The sequence below is a fragment of the Centruroides sculpturatus genome, unplaced genomic scaffold (genome assembly GCF_000671375.1).
Source record: "Centruroides sculpturatus isolate CEXI.00-Female unplaced genomic scaffold, Cexi_2.0 scaffold289, whole genome shotgun sequence".
Taxonomy (NCBI): Eukaryota; Metazoa; Arthropoda; class Arachnida; order Scorpiones; family Buthidae; genus Centruroides; species Centruroides sculpturatus.
The window spans coordinates 419,082-435,097 of record NW_019384529.1 but is presented as its reverse complement, the minus strand read 5'-3'; the positions used below and the strand labels follow the sequence as shown (position 1 = coordinate 435,097).

At 35.7% G+C, this 16,016-nt stretch overlaps 2 protein-coding genes across 2 annotated transcripts in view; both read right to left on the bottom strand.

Moving 5' to 3' along the window:
- Window positions 1–9,371: 9,371 nt before the first annotated feature.
- Window positions 9,372–10,359, bottom strand: LOC111622989. Its single transcript, XM_023365469.1, has 2 exons — window positions 9,962–10,359; window positions 9,372–9,912 (listed from the first exon to the last, which is right to left on the bottom strand). Exons 1-2 carry the CDS (start codon window positions 10,357–10,359, stop codon window positions 9,372–9,374), a joined length of 939 nt encoding a protein of 312 aa, XP_023221237.1.
- Window positions 10,360–12,049: 1,690 nt separating this feature from the next.
- Window positions 12,050–16,016, bottom strand: part of LOC111622979 (2',5'-phosphodiesterase 12-like) — an 18,162-nt gene continuing 14,195 nt past the window's right edge. Inside the window, exons 5-7 of the mRNA XM_023365456.1 lie at window positions 14,837–14,992; window positions 14,091–14,211; window positions 12,050–12,377 (exon numbers count right to left, since the gene is read on the bottom strand). Coding sequence (XP_023221224.1) covers window positions 12,118–12,377; window positions 14,091–14,211; window positions 14,837–14,992 — 537 coding nt within the window. The 3' untranslated portion in view covers window positions 12,050–12,117. The remainder of the gene's footprint in view (window positions 12,378–14,090; window positions 14,212–14,836; window positions 14,993–16,016) is intronic.

Sequence of the window (16,016 nt, the reverse complement as noted above, 5' to 3'; positions counted from 1 at the left end):
CAAAAAAATATACGTATTTTGGAAATGTTGAGTCGAATTAGTCTAGAATCGATTAATTTTATGAAAGAAAACCTTTCAAACAGCCGTAGTCCGTAAACTATGATTCCTACAAAATTGATTCATAAAGAACGGAACGTATCTACCGTCTTATAGGGGGATCTACTGTAATTCATTTCTTTCTTAACCATATCTTTCATACTTTTAAACCTATTTATATTACTGTTATCAATCTACTCTTGTTTTATGTTTAATGAATAAGTCCAATTTCTCTTTCACTATTAAATTTGACTTTTCTATTGTGCACTTTGATCGTGCACTATTATATCGTGTCCACGTGAGAAATTGGTGTGGTAAGCAATGAACTTCACTAGAATCTGAGTCTGAACTAATTTCAGTGACATCCGCAAGTCATGATTCGTTTTCATTTTCAGGCAAGTACTTGATTATTTCTACAATACTATTCAAAATATTTTTGTTAACATTATGGGATATTTTGTTCAATTTTTCTGAGTTATTTTCTTGTATTATACTCCAAAAAACATTATATTTGGAATATAATACAGGGATTCATGTTAGAAAAAAATCTAGAAAATTCTTTTAATAATCGTAAATTACAAATGGAATGACCCATCAGCACCTGCACTGTTATTTTCACTAGGATATGGAGTGAGACAAAAGAAAATCTGCTTCCCACCAGTGGCGTGCCGTGACATTTGACGATAGGGAAGCCGTGTTTCTGTAAAAAGCCGACTTCCAGGGGCAATCAATTAATTGCGCGTCAGTGATGGTCTAGGTCAGGGGTCGGAATTAGCGGCTCGCGAGCCGCATGCGGCTCTTTGCATAGACGTTTGCGACTCTTCGGACATAAACTCCAATTTCATCTCACCTCATTTCACCGCAACCTTATAACTTATGAGTTTATGAGATAGAGCCGCCGAACAGACTTCGACTTGTTCTCCGTCCGCAGATGACCACACTCGCGTTGATCAATATGAGTCGCATAAGAGTGGTAGCAATTGAAGCATATCTATATATATAACCCATTGAACGCGTGTCCGTCCATCCGTGTAACGTTATGCCGAAAACGACCACTAGAGGCGCCTCTGTCGTGTGTCGTATTTCGCACATTTAAATTAATATGCGGCTCTCTGGTACTTTTGTTATCCTATTTTCATGACAATTTGGCTCTTCTCACTTGACAAACTGCCGACCCCTGGTCTAGGTCCATTCATATATGTTTGTTCGATAAGCTAATAAAACCCGTAGACTCCTCTAAATGTATTTTTAATATGACAATTACATTCTTAATTAATCGCTAGCCACGATATAAGGGCTAAATCTATATACAGTATATAAAAATAAATGTATGTCTGTCTGTACGTCCTTCATGCATTACCACACCGTTTATCCAATTGCCATGAAACTTTGGGAAGTTGTTTAATATACTCCCGCAAAGGTTTGTGGCATAGTACGATTGCCATAAAACTTTGGGAAGTTTTTTTAATACACTCTGGCATAGTACATTTATCCTACAATAGATGGCGCGCGTTTACACGTGTCCGATCTACTTCAAATTGTGAAGACCATTTCCCCCTCCAAAAAATATCTCTATATATGCATTTGTGAACTGTTATTTACGATATTTGTAATAATTTTTGTTTAATCACTTTATTTCAACTTTTTTTTGGTAATTATGTATTCGCTCGAACTTTGTTAAAACCTTAAATGTATCCCGAACAACAACCGAAGTTGTAGGAAGAAATTCGCCTATTTTACCGATCTAGGTATCCCCCTTTTTCAAATTTTAATATCGACTCAAAATAATTTAAAAAGACAAATTACAATAAAACGGTTTATTATCCAACTATCAGAAATTTCACAACATGCCAAGGAAGAGAGGAAGGAGCAATTAAATAATAAAAATTGTAAAGGATTAAAAAAAATATATAAAAGTGGGGAATATCGTACTTCTGACAATCGCTGCGAGTGTGTGGGCTAGATTTGGAGAATCCGTGCTTCTCGTATGGACAACTGTATGTGGCCAGCTCACGTGTCGGAAAACCTGATTTATTCGTGTAACAAGTGTTACTGTAAATGCTCGAACTATGGTAAATCCTAAGATTTTCCAGTAAAATCTAAGATTTACCAAATCATTGTGGTAAAAGTCCGAAATGTTCTGCGATCATTGTTAATTTCGAACTTTTACCAGCATTTACTCGGTATATCTTAGGTTTTATCTCAGAGACATGGTAAATGTTAAAAAAATAGTCCCCGATCCCGTACCGCACTGCGCCGCCGCCTTCGCTCGCCGCATTCCATCGTTTGACACGTCTAAAAGTTATTTTTGAATCAAGATGAGTATGAAACGGAGATTTTATGAAGTAATGGACGAGCTCGTTGCAAGCAAGAAAGATAATAACTTTTATGTTAATAGGGACAAATACGCAAAGTGTTTGGAGGAAGTAAAAGCTGCAAAGAACATGAAAAAGAAACAAGCTGTTCATTACAGGCATATAAAGCGTTACATTTTGACTATAGGCGGTGAAGAAAAACTAATTGCGCCTACGAAGGGAGGAGGATGGAGAAATAAGGTATTACATTTGTTACGAGGACTTATTCAACATTCTCGAAGAAACGCATGTTGCTGTTGGCACAGAGGAAGGACACGGATGCTTAATGTAACCGCAAGTATAAAAATGTAACAGTTGAGGCTACTACGACATATTTGAAGCTATGTCAACCTTGCCAAAAGAAACAGAAGACTTTGAAAAAGGGCATTGTCATCAGACCTATACTTTATAGTGGAATGAACTCACGCTGTCAGGTTGATCTAATAGATGTACAAACTACCCCAGATGGAAATTATAAATTTATTTTAGTTTACCAAAACCATCTTATCAAATTTGTGATCCTTCGTGCACTTCAAACTTAACGCGCCGTAGAAGTTGCATTACCATCTTTTGAATATTTTCACCACTTTTGGAGCGTCGAGCATCCTTCATTCCGATAATGGCCAAGAATTGTCTAACCAAGTTATTGAGAGTTTATGCTCCATGTGGCCGGATGTAAAATCGTACATGGAAAGGCAAGACATAGCCAAAGTCAAGGATCAGTGGAGCGTGCTAATCAAGACATAGAAAATATGTTGAGCACGTGGATGGAAACCAATCAGTTATCGAAGTGGTCAGAGGGTTAAAGATTCATCCAGACGATGAAAAATAGAGCATATCACGAGGGAATTAAATATTCTCCCTACGAAGCAATGTTTGGTTATCCAATGAAAATGGGCCTTGCAACTTCAGCAATCCCTGGTGATATGATTAGAGTTATAAGATCTGAAGAAGATTTAGAGAAGTTGTTGCATTCGCATGACAATATGGAACAAAATAATGACGTCGAGAATGCAATCGACCAGGACAAGGAAGAAAGCATTGTTGAAAATGAGTCAGAAGGGAATATAGACAATAGCACTCTCAACGATAAAACACAAGAAAATGAAATGATTATTACTGAGAAGATGAAGGCAAAGCAATAACCGATGATTCCAATGTAACGATTTAGAGACAGAAAACATGATTGAGTCTCAGGAAGTTCTTGTAACTATAGAGCCAATACCAAAAACGATAGAATCTGTAGTGACTATAAGAAACAATACAAAATTAGTTTGGAGAAACAAGCTGAAAAAATGAAAGCCATGTCTGTTGATAAATATTCAAATATGAAAATTGCCAAAATGTAAGATTGAAAGTGCCTGAAATTGACAAAAATAAAACCAACCCGAAAAGCGTTTTTGCAGTTGTAATAGATGTAAAGGACAACGAGTTTTACCAACTAGGTTCCAAAATTGGAGTGCTAAAGCAGCTTTATACACAAAATCAAGTTACCTCATGCCCTGAAGACTTTATCAAGATAGAAGTTGTTAGAGATAAAGAAGTGAGTCTTCGAGAAGTTGTCTTTGACCGGAGGACAAGGTTTCAAGAAATGCAACTGCCTAAAAACATGCGTAACAAAGAAGTGTACTTGCAAGTCATCAGGATTACTTTGTAATTCAAAATGCCATGATAGCTCTCCACGTTGTAACAAGTAAAATCCTTTTTTTACTTTTATTAAATGACAATGAATACCAATTGATTAAAAAAAATACTGTGATTACTGATTAGCTTAGCCAGGTAAGCTATTATATTATTTTTGACAAGATAATTTTATTTTTTGTTATGTTAAAAAAGTATTTTTAAACTGTTTCACTAGTTATTTATAAGTAGGACTTAATAAGTTGACTGTTTATAATAATTGCAATAAATGATTATTAAAATACTCATTGTTTTATTTCCAAAACCAACATTTACTAATCGTCTTTAATAAAACCTAGCATGTACCAAATTCTAATGGTATAAGCCCGGAAAATCATCTTACTTTATAAAAATCCTTACATTTACCAACTCATGTTGGTAAATCCGAAGATTTACAAGTAAAACCTAGGATTTACCAATATACGGGCTTTTACAGTAACATAAGCACCAGACGGAAAAACAAAAAATATCGTGTATCCACAAGCATTCCAATAAATAAATAGAATTGAAACGACACTTTGAAATGTTTTCCCGATGAAAATGAATAATAATAATAATATAATAATAAGTTTCAATAAAAATGATAAAATGTAAATTGAATTTTATCATAACGAGTTTGCTTGAATTTCGTTTCTTCTGAGATCGCAGCAATGCGCGACGGGTAAGCTAGTTATAAATAAAATAACAACTTGGTGAAATAAAATGTGGTTGATATACATACCTGGTACAAAATATTCTTCAATTTGTATGAATATACTTTTAAAGAAAATTATAATTAAATATAGTTTTATGAAGAAATGTATATAAAAATAACTTAATATTTAAAAAGTAAAGAATATTTTATAACAATTAACTTACGTTAGTTAAAATTGCTCCCTACGAGTGGCTCATGGATGGAATCAGAGACAATCTTCGTAGGTGTGCATGCATGTCAAATCCCGAGGGTGCCGATAACGATCAATGTCCCTTGTATACAAGTTATCATGTCATATTTCATTTCTTAATCTTTATCCTGAGTCCATCCTGAGATATTAATACAATCTTTAAAAATGTATTACACTATGAAAGAATTTGTGTAGCCAGGTAGCGAGATGCACATTGCAGGACCTGTAGAGGTAAGTTTGTTTTGTTACAGCAATGCAACACTTGGGCAATCTGCCTAGTGGGATGCCTTCTGGGAGGTTTTTTAAGGGTAACTGGCCTCTATTTAGGCATTACAGATGTAGAGAAAGCAAAACTCCACATCCTGGCAAGGCACAAACCCATGACCAAACTCCCAGTGTTCAGGGAATGGAACCACTTGGCCACTGGTGGGCCCCAGTAGAGGTGAAACAAGCAAATGATTAAAAGAACAAATGCAACAGGTATCTGTTTATTCAGTAACAAAAAGGCTGCTACAGGCAGCTATATGCCGAGACATACTACCAATGAAGCAATTAATGGTTGCCTGAGGTATCCCTTGCCTAGCTATGTCAGCTGTGGTGCATGTCATCTATGATATGAGGTGGTGGTCCCCAGTGCACCTCATGTCAGACAAAGTCCCTCAAGCATTCAATAGGAGGGAGATCTGGTGAAGCTGCTGGCCAGGGAAGAATGTGAATTCTGTTCAGGCTGGTGAGTTTGCCATGTCATGTGCAGTCAGGCATTGTCTTGCTGAAACACTGTCAGGTATGGCCTGCACCAGTGACCAAACCACAGGATCTACAATTTGTGTGATGCTGGTCTGCAGTCAGAATACTGGAAATGGGCACCAGAGCTGTCCATTGATCAAATATTAGGCCTCCCCAAACCATGCACGTAACATCTAGTGTTACGTGCATGGTTTGGGGAGGCCTAATATTTGATCAATGGACAGCTCTGGTGCCCATTTCCAGTATTCTGACTGCATATATCGGGAGGCCTAATATTAACGCTCAGTGTAAAAAGCTGGCATGTAGCAATCCCTGGGATATTGCCATACCAGTCATTCCTTCATAAACAGAAGCAGAATTCATCCATAAATAATAGCCAGTGCCATTCGGTGCTCCAGTTGTATGACAAAGATACCACACCAGACATGCAGCCCAACTTCATGCAACCTGTTGCAAATGGTTTGGATGAATACAGATGCATCTGTTGAAGATGACAAGTGGCTTCAGATGTCACATGCTGTTGCAAATGGGTCCTGATGGTCCATTTGGTGCACTCTTTCATGATCCACTTCCTCTTTGGTGAATCCTTGCATCCATCATGTCCCACATCACTGGATGGTACCCGCATCGTACCCAACATGCATGGCAACTGCATGTATTGATAAATCATGCAGCTCCAGGATATGGTCACTTCCCAGCCATTAACTGGTGGTATTCAGCTACTGTCATATCTGAGGCATTTTCTACACTTCTTTGAAAGTTCAACTGCTACAAACTGTCACTGATAACATTTATGGATCAAGCCAGCTGCTGGTCTTTTTAGCCCAAAACTGGGTACCACATGGCCCAATGTGTATACAAACTTAATCATTTGCATATCTCTGTCACCTCTACCAGTCCTGCAATTTCACTTTTGAGGAGTGTAGAATACATGATTGAGTCAAGCTAAATTTTTTATTATTATTAGGACTGGTAGAGGTGACAGAGATATGCAAATGAAAATTTTTATGTTGACATTGTAAACATGTCAATTTCAGTTTGATATATCAGCACAGTACTATTCATTATGTGCTTCATACATAAAGAATATATGAAAAATAAATAAATAATAATAGTTTAAATGTTGATATATTACTTGAATCACAGTAGATTCAAAGTCATTATATAAAAGCTTGAAACTGTAAACTACTTTTAGGATACCATGTATATTGATTCCTGTTGAATGTATAAAGATCAATACATTTGCATTCATTTTATTAATAAAATTATTTAGTGATCACAATTTTCCAAAACATTTTATAAATTTAACCAAATGGTTCTATACAAAATTACTTTAATTCAAATATATATATATACACTGGCATGCAAAACTTAAGCAACAATGTACTTTTTAAGCAGATAGCCATGAAATTACAGAAAAGGGCTTGTGATCAGTACAACAAATACCCAATTCAATAGAAAAGTGATTTGCATGCAGGTAGAAGACATCACAGGTGATGTGAGGGCACACAAAACATGTGCAGTCAGCACAAGCAGTTCAAGACTACAATAAAAAGGATGAAAGGTGATAGCTATTGAGACAAAATAAGACACTCTACAACCAGTGCAAAGTATGGTTAAGTAATAATAATATTTTCATAACCCCTTCCGGGTTCTTCCTCAGGTTATCTTACGTTGTTTTTTATTGCTTAACTGTACTTCACACTGGTTATTGGTTGTAGAGTCTTATTTTATCATTATCCCAGTGTGATATGCAGATGTGTATTCAGCTATTAAAGACATTCACTATAAGTTTGAGTGAGTTCATATGTGCAATATGGCTAGAAGAAACAGTCTGTCTCTGTATTCCATGTTTCCCAGGTGATTTCTTGTGGAGTTAAGCAATGATTGCTTTTTTGTTTGTAAGTTTTGCACACTAATGTGCACCAGCAAAGGATAGCAAAGATTTTCTTTTAGGGAGGGGCAGTTGCCCCTCCCTAAAAGGAAAATTAAAGTGTCGTTATTGACACACAGCACAGACGTATCAATTTAGTATCAGTTTGAATAATGAATATTATGAGTAGACTAGAGCCATCTGTCGTGAAATCTCTCTCTCTCCCTCCCCACTTCCTCAAAACTGCCCCCTCCTGGGTAGGGTATGTCACTGCTAGTGTGTATGTATGTATATATATATTATTCTTTATCTATATTAAAACTATCATTTATCTATTCTATTCTGTTTATAGTTTTCAATCAAATGTTATTATTAAGGTCCAGATTTTTGGGTGAATTTTTAGAATGGATTGGATGCTTTTAAATGCTGTATTGTTAAGACAAAAAACAACAAGAAGTATTATATTTACAAACTACATAGTTGTTTCTTGCAATTTACACATAAAGATGAGCATTGTAATTTACCACAGTAACCATTTCAATGTTCTTAAAAGTGGATTTTCTTGTTTAGAGGATAGAACATCTTTATATAAGAAAAAGATTTTTCTATGTCGACCAAGACTAACGGGTCATGTTTCATTTTTACTCAGAATTCTACTTCAGTCAATCCAAAATATTTTTCAAATTGAGATTTTTTTCATAAACTAGATCTGAGTTTGTCCAGGTCAAAACTATCCAGTACATCAAGTGCCTGACTTACAACATTCCACTGATCCTGCATTTCAGTATCATGTCTTTCCAGCTCATTGATTTTATCCACCAATAACTTGTACGAATGCACGGAGTAGAGCTCTGTGGTCACTACTGGATCAGCAACCAGTTTCTTGACACTGTCAATGGCCACAGAATCACCAGGAGAAAGTTTATTGATAAATGGATTAATTTTCTCAAAGTTCTTGCAGTAGAATACCTCACTGTTTATCCAAGACCCCCAATGGGTGACAACTGGCTGGGTGATAATGGCAGCCCAGTTATGTCTTGATACAAGCGCTCCTGACTAGGGTACTTGAGAACCATTTTCATTTTCAAAATGAAGTTGTTGGCCTTGCTATATTCTACATGAATATATTCACATACATAGTGTAGGGCATGGGCAAGACAAGTCACATGCTTTAGATTGTTGTAGCTGCACTTCAAATTTGAGAATTCTGACAACATGTAAGCTGCTTGATCTGTAATGACAAGCCAAACCTTTACGTACTGGGCACCATTTGGCCACAACTTGACGTAAACATCATTGAAAGCGTGGGACACTGTAGTTGAGTTTGTATTTTCAAGTTGGTACATTAGTTGTACATAGTATCCTGTTGGTGGTGCAACAAGAACATTCAGTATGTACCATTGTTTCGTCCAGTATAAACACTACAGGATTGTCTCCGATAATGTCCAGGATTTTAGATATTGTTTGATCATCAACTGGTTTCACATAGTTTTTTTCTGAGTGCTCTTGTCAGGGACAAGCTTTCCCATATATGATAATTCACTATTCATTACACCGGATATATGCACCAGAACCATTTATGGTGTGATCACGTAAAAAGATTGATAAATGAACGTTTTCAAACACCATCTGGGCTCTGCTTCAGGTTCCAAACAGTTTCTAGATAGATGTTCGATATCCATTAAAAATCCATTCGGTCAACATGTTGTTTAAAGTTTGAATGGATTTATACAACTCAAGTTGCGCATGCGTGACCAGTTTGCCCATTCATGTATGACAGGTGAATTAGAGCATGGATTAGATCATGTTGTGAATTAACTCTTGCCAGGCCAACGACAACAGTATCTCCTCTTTAAAATTTATGCACATGTTGGAGGTGGAGGATCTAAATATGTGCATAGCTTCCAACCATTTGAGGTGTTCAATGGGAGGCAAATCGTGGAGGAGAATGGCCTGGGAGAAGTTCGCTACTATATCATGATCGGCTACATATGTAGCGAGGGTCGTGGAAGTTCTTCTGTGTTGAATATCAGCTAGATGCTCTTGTATTCTGACGCCCAAAGATCGTTTAGTGGAGTCTATATATATCAGGTTTCTATCAGACCTGTTATCCTTCAAAGGGATACTATAGATTCCAGGGCGTCTGATGGGGTTAGAGGTCCCTTCCATTACGTAAGATGTTGAAAATAATAGGACACCTCCTAAAAGTGAGACATATCTGCTGTTTGCTGGCAACCTTAGTGTATAAGATTTTAAGTATGTATTGTATGTGATGGCAATTTGTTCTATGTCCTCTCCGGATCTCTGTCCTTGAATTGTTCCAATTCCTGTGCGTTTTCTGTATATGTTGCTGATGTTGTATTAGCTTATGTATATGCTTGTGATACCCATGTTGGGCGGCTACACGGAGTATGTATGCTAGTTCGGTATCCCAAGCCTGGATGTTAGACGAATGTGTAAAGGCTCTTCTGATTAATGCTTTAAAGGCTGCAGACTTATATGTGTTCGGATCACAGGATACGGCAGGAATGTAGGATGATGTGGATCCAGGTTTATGATATACCAAAGTGTTGATGCCTATATCCAGAAAGTGCACTTCCGATGGGCTCGATTGCTCTACTTCTAGTGTTAGCCCGTATGGGTTATTGTTAAAAGAATCAACAAAGGTTGCCTCATCTGTTGTTGTTTTCCAAAAAACGATGATGTCATCTATATACCTCCTATATAATTGGATGTTGGGGAGGTATTGAGGGAGTACCCTGTTCTCCAACTGCTGCACCACCATTTCATATAGGTCCCCAGAAACCGGGCTGCCCACGGGGACTCCCTTACTCTGTGTGTAGTTCTTGGCGTTAAATTGGAATACCGAATTATAACAAATTAAGTGCGCCAATTCTAGCACTTGGTTGTGCAACGCATGGCCCCCGACTATATGGAATAGGATGTCCCTAAGTGCACAGAATGTTGGAGGGAGCTCAATGAAGAGGTAAAATAACCCCACCAGATGCCCTGGAATCTATAGTATCCCTTTGAAGGATAACAGGTATGATAGGAACCTAATATATATAGGCTCTACTAAACGATCTTTGGGCATCAGAATAGAAGAGCATCTAGATGATATTCGACACAGAAGAACTTCCACGACCCTCGCTACATATGTAGCCGATCCTGATATAGTAGCAAACTTCTCCCAGGCCATTCTCCTCCACGATTCGCCTCTCATTGAACACCTCAAATGGTTGGAAGCTATGCACATATTTAGATCCTCCACCTCCAACATGGAGGTGGAGGATCTAAATTTTAAAGAGGAGATGCTGTTGTTGTTGGCCTGGCAAGAGTTAATTCACATGCTCTAATCCATGCTCTAGTTCACCTGTCATACATGAACGGGTGAACTGGTCGCACATGCGCGACTTGAGTTGTATAAATCCATTCGAACTTATGATTTGAACTCAAACTTTAAATGACATGTTGACCGAATGGATTTTTAACGGATATCAACATCTATCTAGAAACTGTTTGGAACCTGAAGCAGAGCCCAGATGGGGTTCAAAAACATTTGTTTATCAATCATTTTACATGATCACACCGTAAATGGTTCTGGTACATAAATTTTCCATATATTTCTGGAGAAATGACTTAGTCATGTGTCACCTGATTTTTGTTTCTTGGTGTTTCACATCAACTGAAATCACATAATTGCAAATAGAACAGTGATAAACTTTTCTGTTTGTGCATACACCGTCATCTTTAAACTTATTTGCTAAAATGTTCAGTTTAGATGCGGACAATTTTGCCATTGTTTGGTGTTGGCGACATTAGGAAAAGGAAATTGGAATGTTGTGGTCACAAGTCAGGATTTTCTAGATTGTTCTTTTCTCAGAAAAAAAAACACATGTTGCAAATTTTCAGTGAATCTGTTTATGTTCTTAGAACAACCCTAATACTTAGTAGTTGTTTAGTCCAGAAAATTCCCCTTTTCTGTCAACAAAAGAAGAGAATAAGCTAATTATTGTATTTTTTCCCTCAGCATACATGGTCTGGTTTAACGAATTTGTTTTTCTCCCCTCAAGTGAATGAATAAAAACCACTAAAAAAAAATAATTGTCAACACATTCTTTGAAAATGTAAAAAAGGGGAGAGTTGAGTGCAAAATATATAGTTTGGGTGCTAGTCACCGTTTTGGAGCAGGTTTGCATTTGGGTGCTAAACAATTTGGCAATGAGTGGGCCTACTGACTAAAACCAATATAGTCTGTCTTTTTACACTCTGCCCCTTTCAAAAACCAAGTGGGTGTGGCTCCCAAAAATCTGGACTTTAGTTATTATGTATCCTTATAACAGAATTTGATCCTTAAAATAATCTCTAATCAAGACTTGAGTTTAAAACATTTAAAATAACGCTAACTGGAATAATTTTTTATATACAACTGCAACACAATATGTTCCAGTTGCAAAAAACAACAAGTTACCAGAAGCTTTCCAATTTTAAAAAAATTTAATATAGAATATGTACACAATTAAGTTAAGGCAACAGAGAAAAGTTATTTCCACTTTAGAGTAGATACTAATGCTAGATGATCCGATGGAAAAACCACATTCGGCAATGCTGTATATTGCTTGACTTGCTCATCTGTTGGAAAAGGTATGCATTCTTCAACTTCCAAATTGTTTGTATCATAAAATATATAATCCAAACATCCCTTAAAGCCAGTAGTGAAATTAGTATATTCCGGATATCCGCATGCACTTGCTAATTTTAAGCCATGACTGACTGATAATCCCACAATTGCTTCTTCTTTATCTGATAAATTAAATTAAAATAAGATTATATTATCAATATGTGTTGTTATATCAATATTAATAGTAACTTAGTGTGTCCTGCAAATTTCATATAATAACAATAATGTTGAGTGCTATATTATGCTGAGTACATTTAATATCCACATATATGGAGGGTCTTCATTTCAACAATTATCACATTTAACATACTAACAACAATGGGTACATTCCAGTATGCCATCAGCCTCAGCCATAACAGATACACAAGTGAATTGTTTAGCAAACTCTCACTGGAATGTCTGGCAACCTGACAAGCAGACAGAATCAAACAGCACTATATTAATATTTGTAGATATATTTTGTCAAAACAGCTTTGGATTAAAACAGATCAGTGGTGTGCGGTGACATTTGATGATAGGGAAGCTGTGCCAGCCCTGGATAGAATTATTATACAGTAATACCCTGAACTTACGCGATAGGTGGGACCGAGTGATAACCGCGTAAGTCTAATTCGCGTAAGTCGGGGTATAATTTCGCAATTTGTGTAAAATCCAAGTCGGATTATATATAAGCTAATAAATGTTCTCGTTAATCTTATTTCGTCTATTGATTCGTTCACGGTTACAAGAAATCACCATATAGTCTCTCAAGTCTCCATAGATATAACAAACACAGAAATAAATAACACAAAATAAATTGTAGCTATGTGTCGATTCCGCCCAACACATCCGAACATGTAAGCTGAACAATAGTATAGGGAGAGTGAGTAATCAAGGGTTGCGTGGCGCTCAAACAAAAGACAAATCGACGAGATTTGAAAATCGCGTAACTCCAAGTTCGCGTAAGTCAAGGTATTACTATATGATATTTGAGTATGTGGCATCCACAAGCTAAACCGTGTGAGGTTGGTGCTCTGTAAAGTGCATGTGCAAATGCCTGTAATCTGGCTGTTTTATACAATTCAAATATTTTTGCCATGGAAGCTGTCCCATATTCAACAATACAGTGCTTCCATCAAGAATATGCATACACGAATTTATATTCAAATATACAACAGAAACCTTATCACTGTTTTTCACATATAGTATAGAAATTTGTAACAAGATACAAAATGCGGTTATAATATATAATAAAACATTAATTTTAATTAATTCAAAGTATGTTAAAATATGAAAATAATCGCACAATATGTATTTATTTATATTTTAGAAAACACAAGGGAAATGGCATTTCCACAGCTTCCATGGACAGCGCACCACTGAAACAGATAAGTAGTAAAAAGGGTGCTAATAATATAAGCATGGAGGTAGTAATATAGCTTCATCATATCTCTCTATATCCACAGCCCAATGAGTGTGACATGCATTAGTCGCTGCACCAATAACTCATCAGTGAATATTGGAACACATTTTTAGTACTTTAGAAGTTTTGAACACAAGAAGTGTAAATAATACCGTATCAACTAAATAAAGGTGGAAAAGAAGCTATGTGATTTGTTAATAACACGATCTTGTGTTCAACACTTCTAAAGAAAATCTAGTACAACATGGTTTCACAACAAATGAACATTTTAGTACATTGCAGTTCACTTGTGTGCTGCTTGATGCATACTGGAATATATCCAATTTTTAACTGTAAAAGGTTTTTAATTCAGTTTTATAATTTTTAAGTGGTTGAGAATAGAAATTCCCATTTAAACCTAAGGATTAACTGAAGGAAAATTTAAAATACTTACTACTATGCCAATCTGCTGATTCTGCAGAAACTTTGCCTTTTGTTGCTAATTCATTAACTCCAAATTCTGGACAACTGTTAAAATCACCACAGAATATAAGAGCTGGTGTCTCGCATGCATTCTATCAAAGGATTTGTCATATTTAATTGCATATTAAAAAATATTTTGTAATAAATTATTAATAACTGAATAAAATAGTTTTCTGTATCTTCAGAAAGCTAAATTTAACTACTGAATATTACGTTTTTTTCATATTTCACAGTGCAAACTGAAAAGAGATGTTTTCTTGCATACAATTTCCATACATTACTCATGTTTCCTGTCTCATTAAAAAGTAAGAGAATTTTATTTCATATTCATAAATAGCAAAGCAGAGTTAGCCAATTATCAATCAAAATCCATCAGCCAATTGTTTTAGTGCATACAACTGAACAGAGTATCTTGAACTGATGTAACATGTTCTAGCTGAATTATTCATGTATGGTTATGGCTGGTACAAGTCATCAATGGTTGTTAATGGTTAACACTGCTCAGAATAGGAGGTATATACATATTGTATTATGTAAAATATCTTATTTACAACAGTAATGCTATAATTTTATGCTGTAAGTGTAAATTTATGTACATGAGAACACAAATTTAGTATAAAATATAGTCCAACTATCTACAATTAACCAGTAACCGGTGCGAAAGCACATTATAAAATATAGATTTAAAAATTACAAAAATAGATAATAATTACTAACTTCTTCAGCATGTTTTTTCAGTAGATGTTCTAAATATTTAAAACAAATTGTTGCTTGCACCAGGCGAATATGGTCTGCATCTAAATGAAAGTAAAGATGTGTGTTTCCTACAAGTAACCTTTTACCAGGTTTCTCAATACTCTCAAGTAAAACAGTCTGTAAAAACAGAAAAAATGATGAAATTAAGTCTTAATAGCTAAATAAACTGTAAATTTAAAAAAGCTGCTGAGGCCTGTGGTTCTAATTATTTAATAATTAGCTTAATTCTACATAAATTTTTCATACAATTATAGATTTTTTCATAGCATTTATAGATCTATATGGAAAAAATTTTTATTACGGTAAAACCCTGTTAAGTTAAAGAGATTAATATCCAATTTTCTGAATTTCTCTCTGCATATAAATTTCCCATTATCAAGTTATTTCTCAAGAATATGTTTACAGAATGATTAGAAAATTGTATACATTTTATGGTGCTTTTGAATGTGTTGTTATGGCATCCCCTTGTGTCCCAATCAGAATGCTCATGAGAGCATCAGTAATAGGATGTCAATGTGAGGTCATAATGGCATAGAGTTGTACAGTTTATTTATCTGTCTGTAAATACATGAAATATAAGTGAAAATAAAGATAATAGACCTATCAAAGGTTAGATGATACACAGAAAAATAGGTTTGAGTTAAAAGTACTGACAATTTCAACTTAATGAGATCATATTGTATGGAAAAACCTATATACAGTGGTACCTCAGGATATGAACGCCCCAGCATACGAAATTTTCAGGATATGACATGAAATTTCAACATATTTTTGCTACACGATACGAACAAAAACTCACCATACAACGTTACATTAGTTCGCAGTGCCATTTTTTATTCAACTTCTGTTCATTGGTCTCAGTCTGCATGTTTGCTTCGTCGTGGAAGGATCTCGCTCGATAAAGGAAATCTTGAGGTATTATCAGAAAGTGACTGATTTTATTGAAAAGAAACATCCTGAAAAGGTTCACACTGGCCGTATTGCTGGTCAGAGTAATGACATTTGCCTAAGTCATTTTAGAAACATTTTAAAAAGTAGGCAAAGCCAAATCTTTTTGGATAGATATTTTACCAAGCGACCTCTATCCAGTGAAAGTGCTGGTGGAAGTGAAGGAAAGAAAGCAAAAAGCAGTGAATAAAAA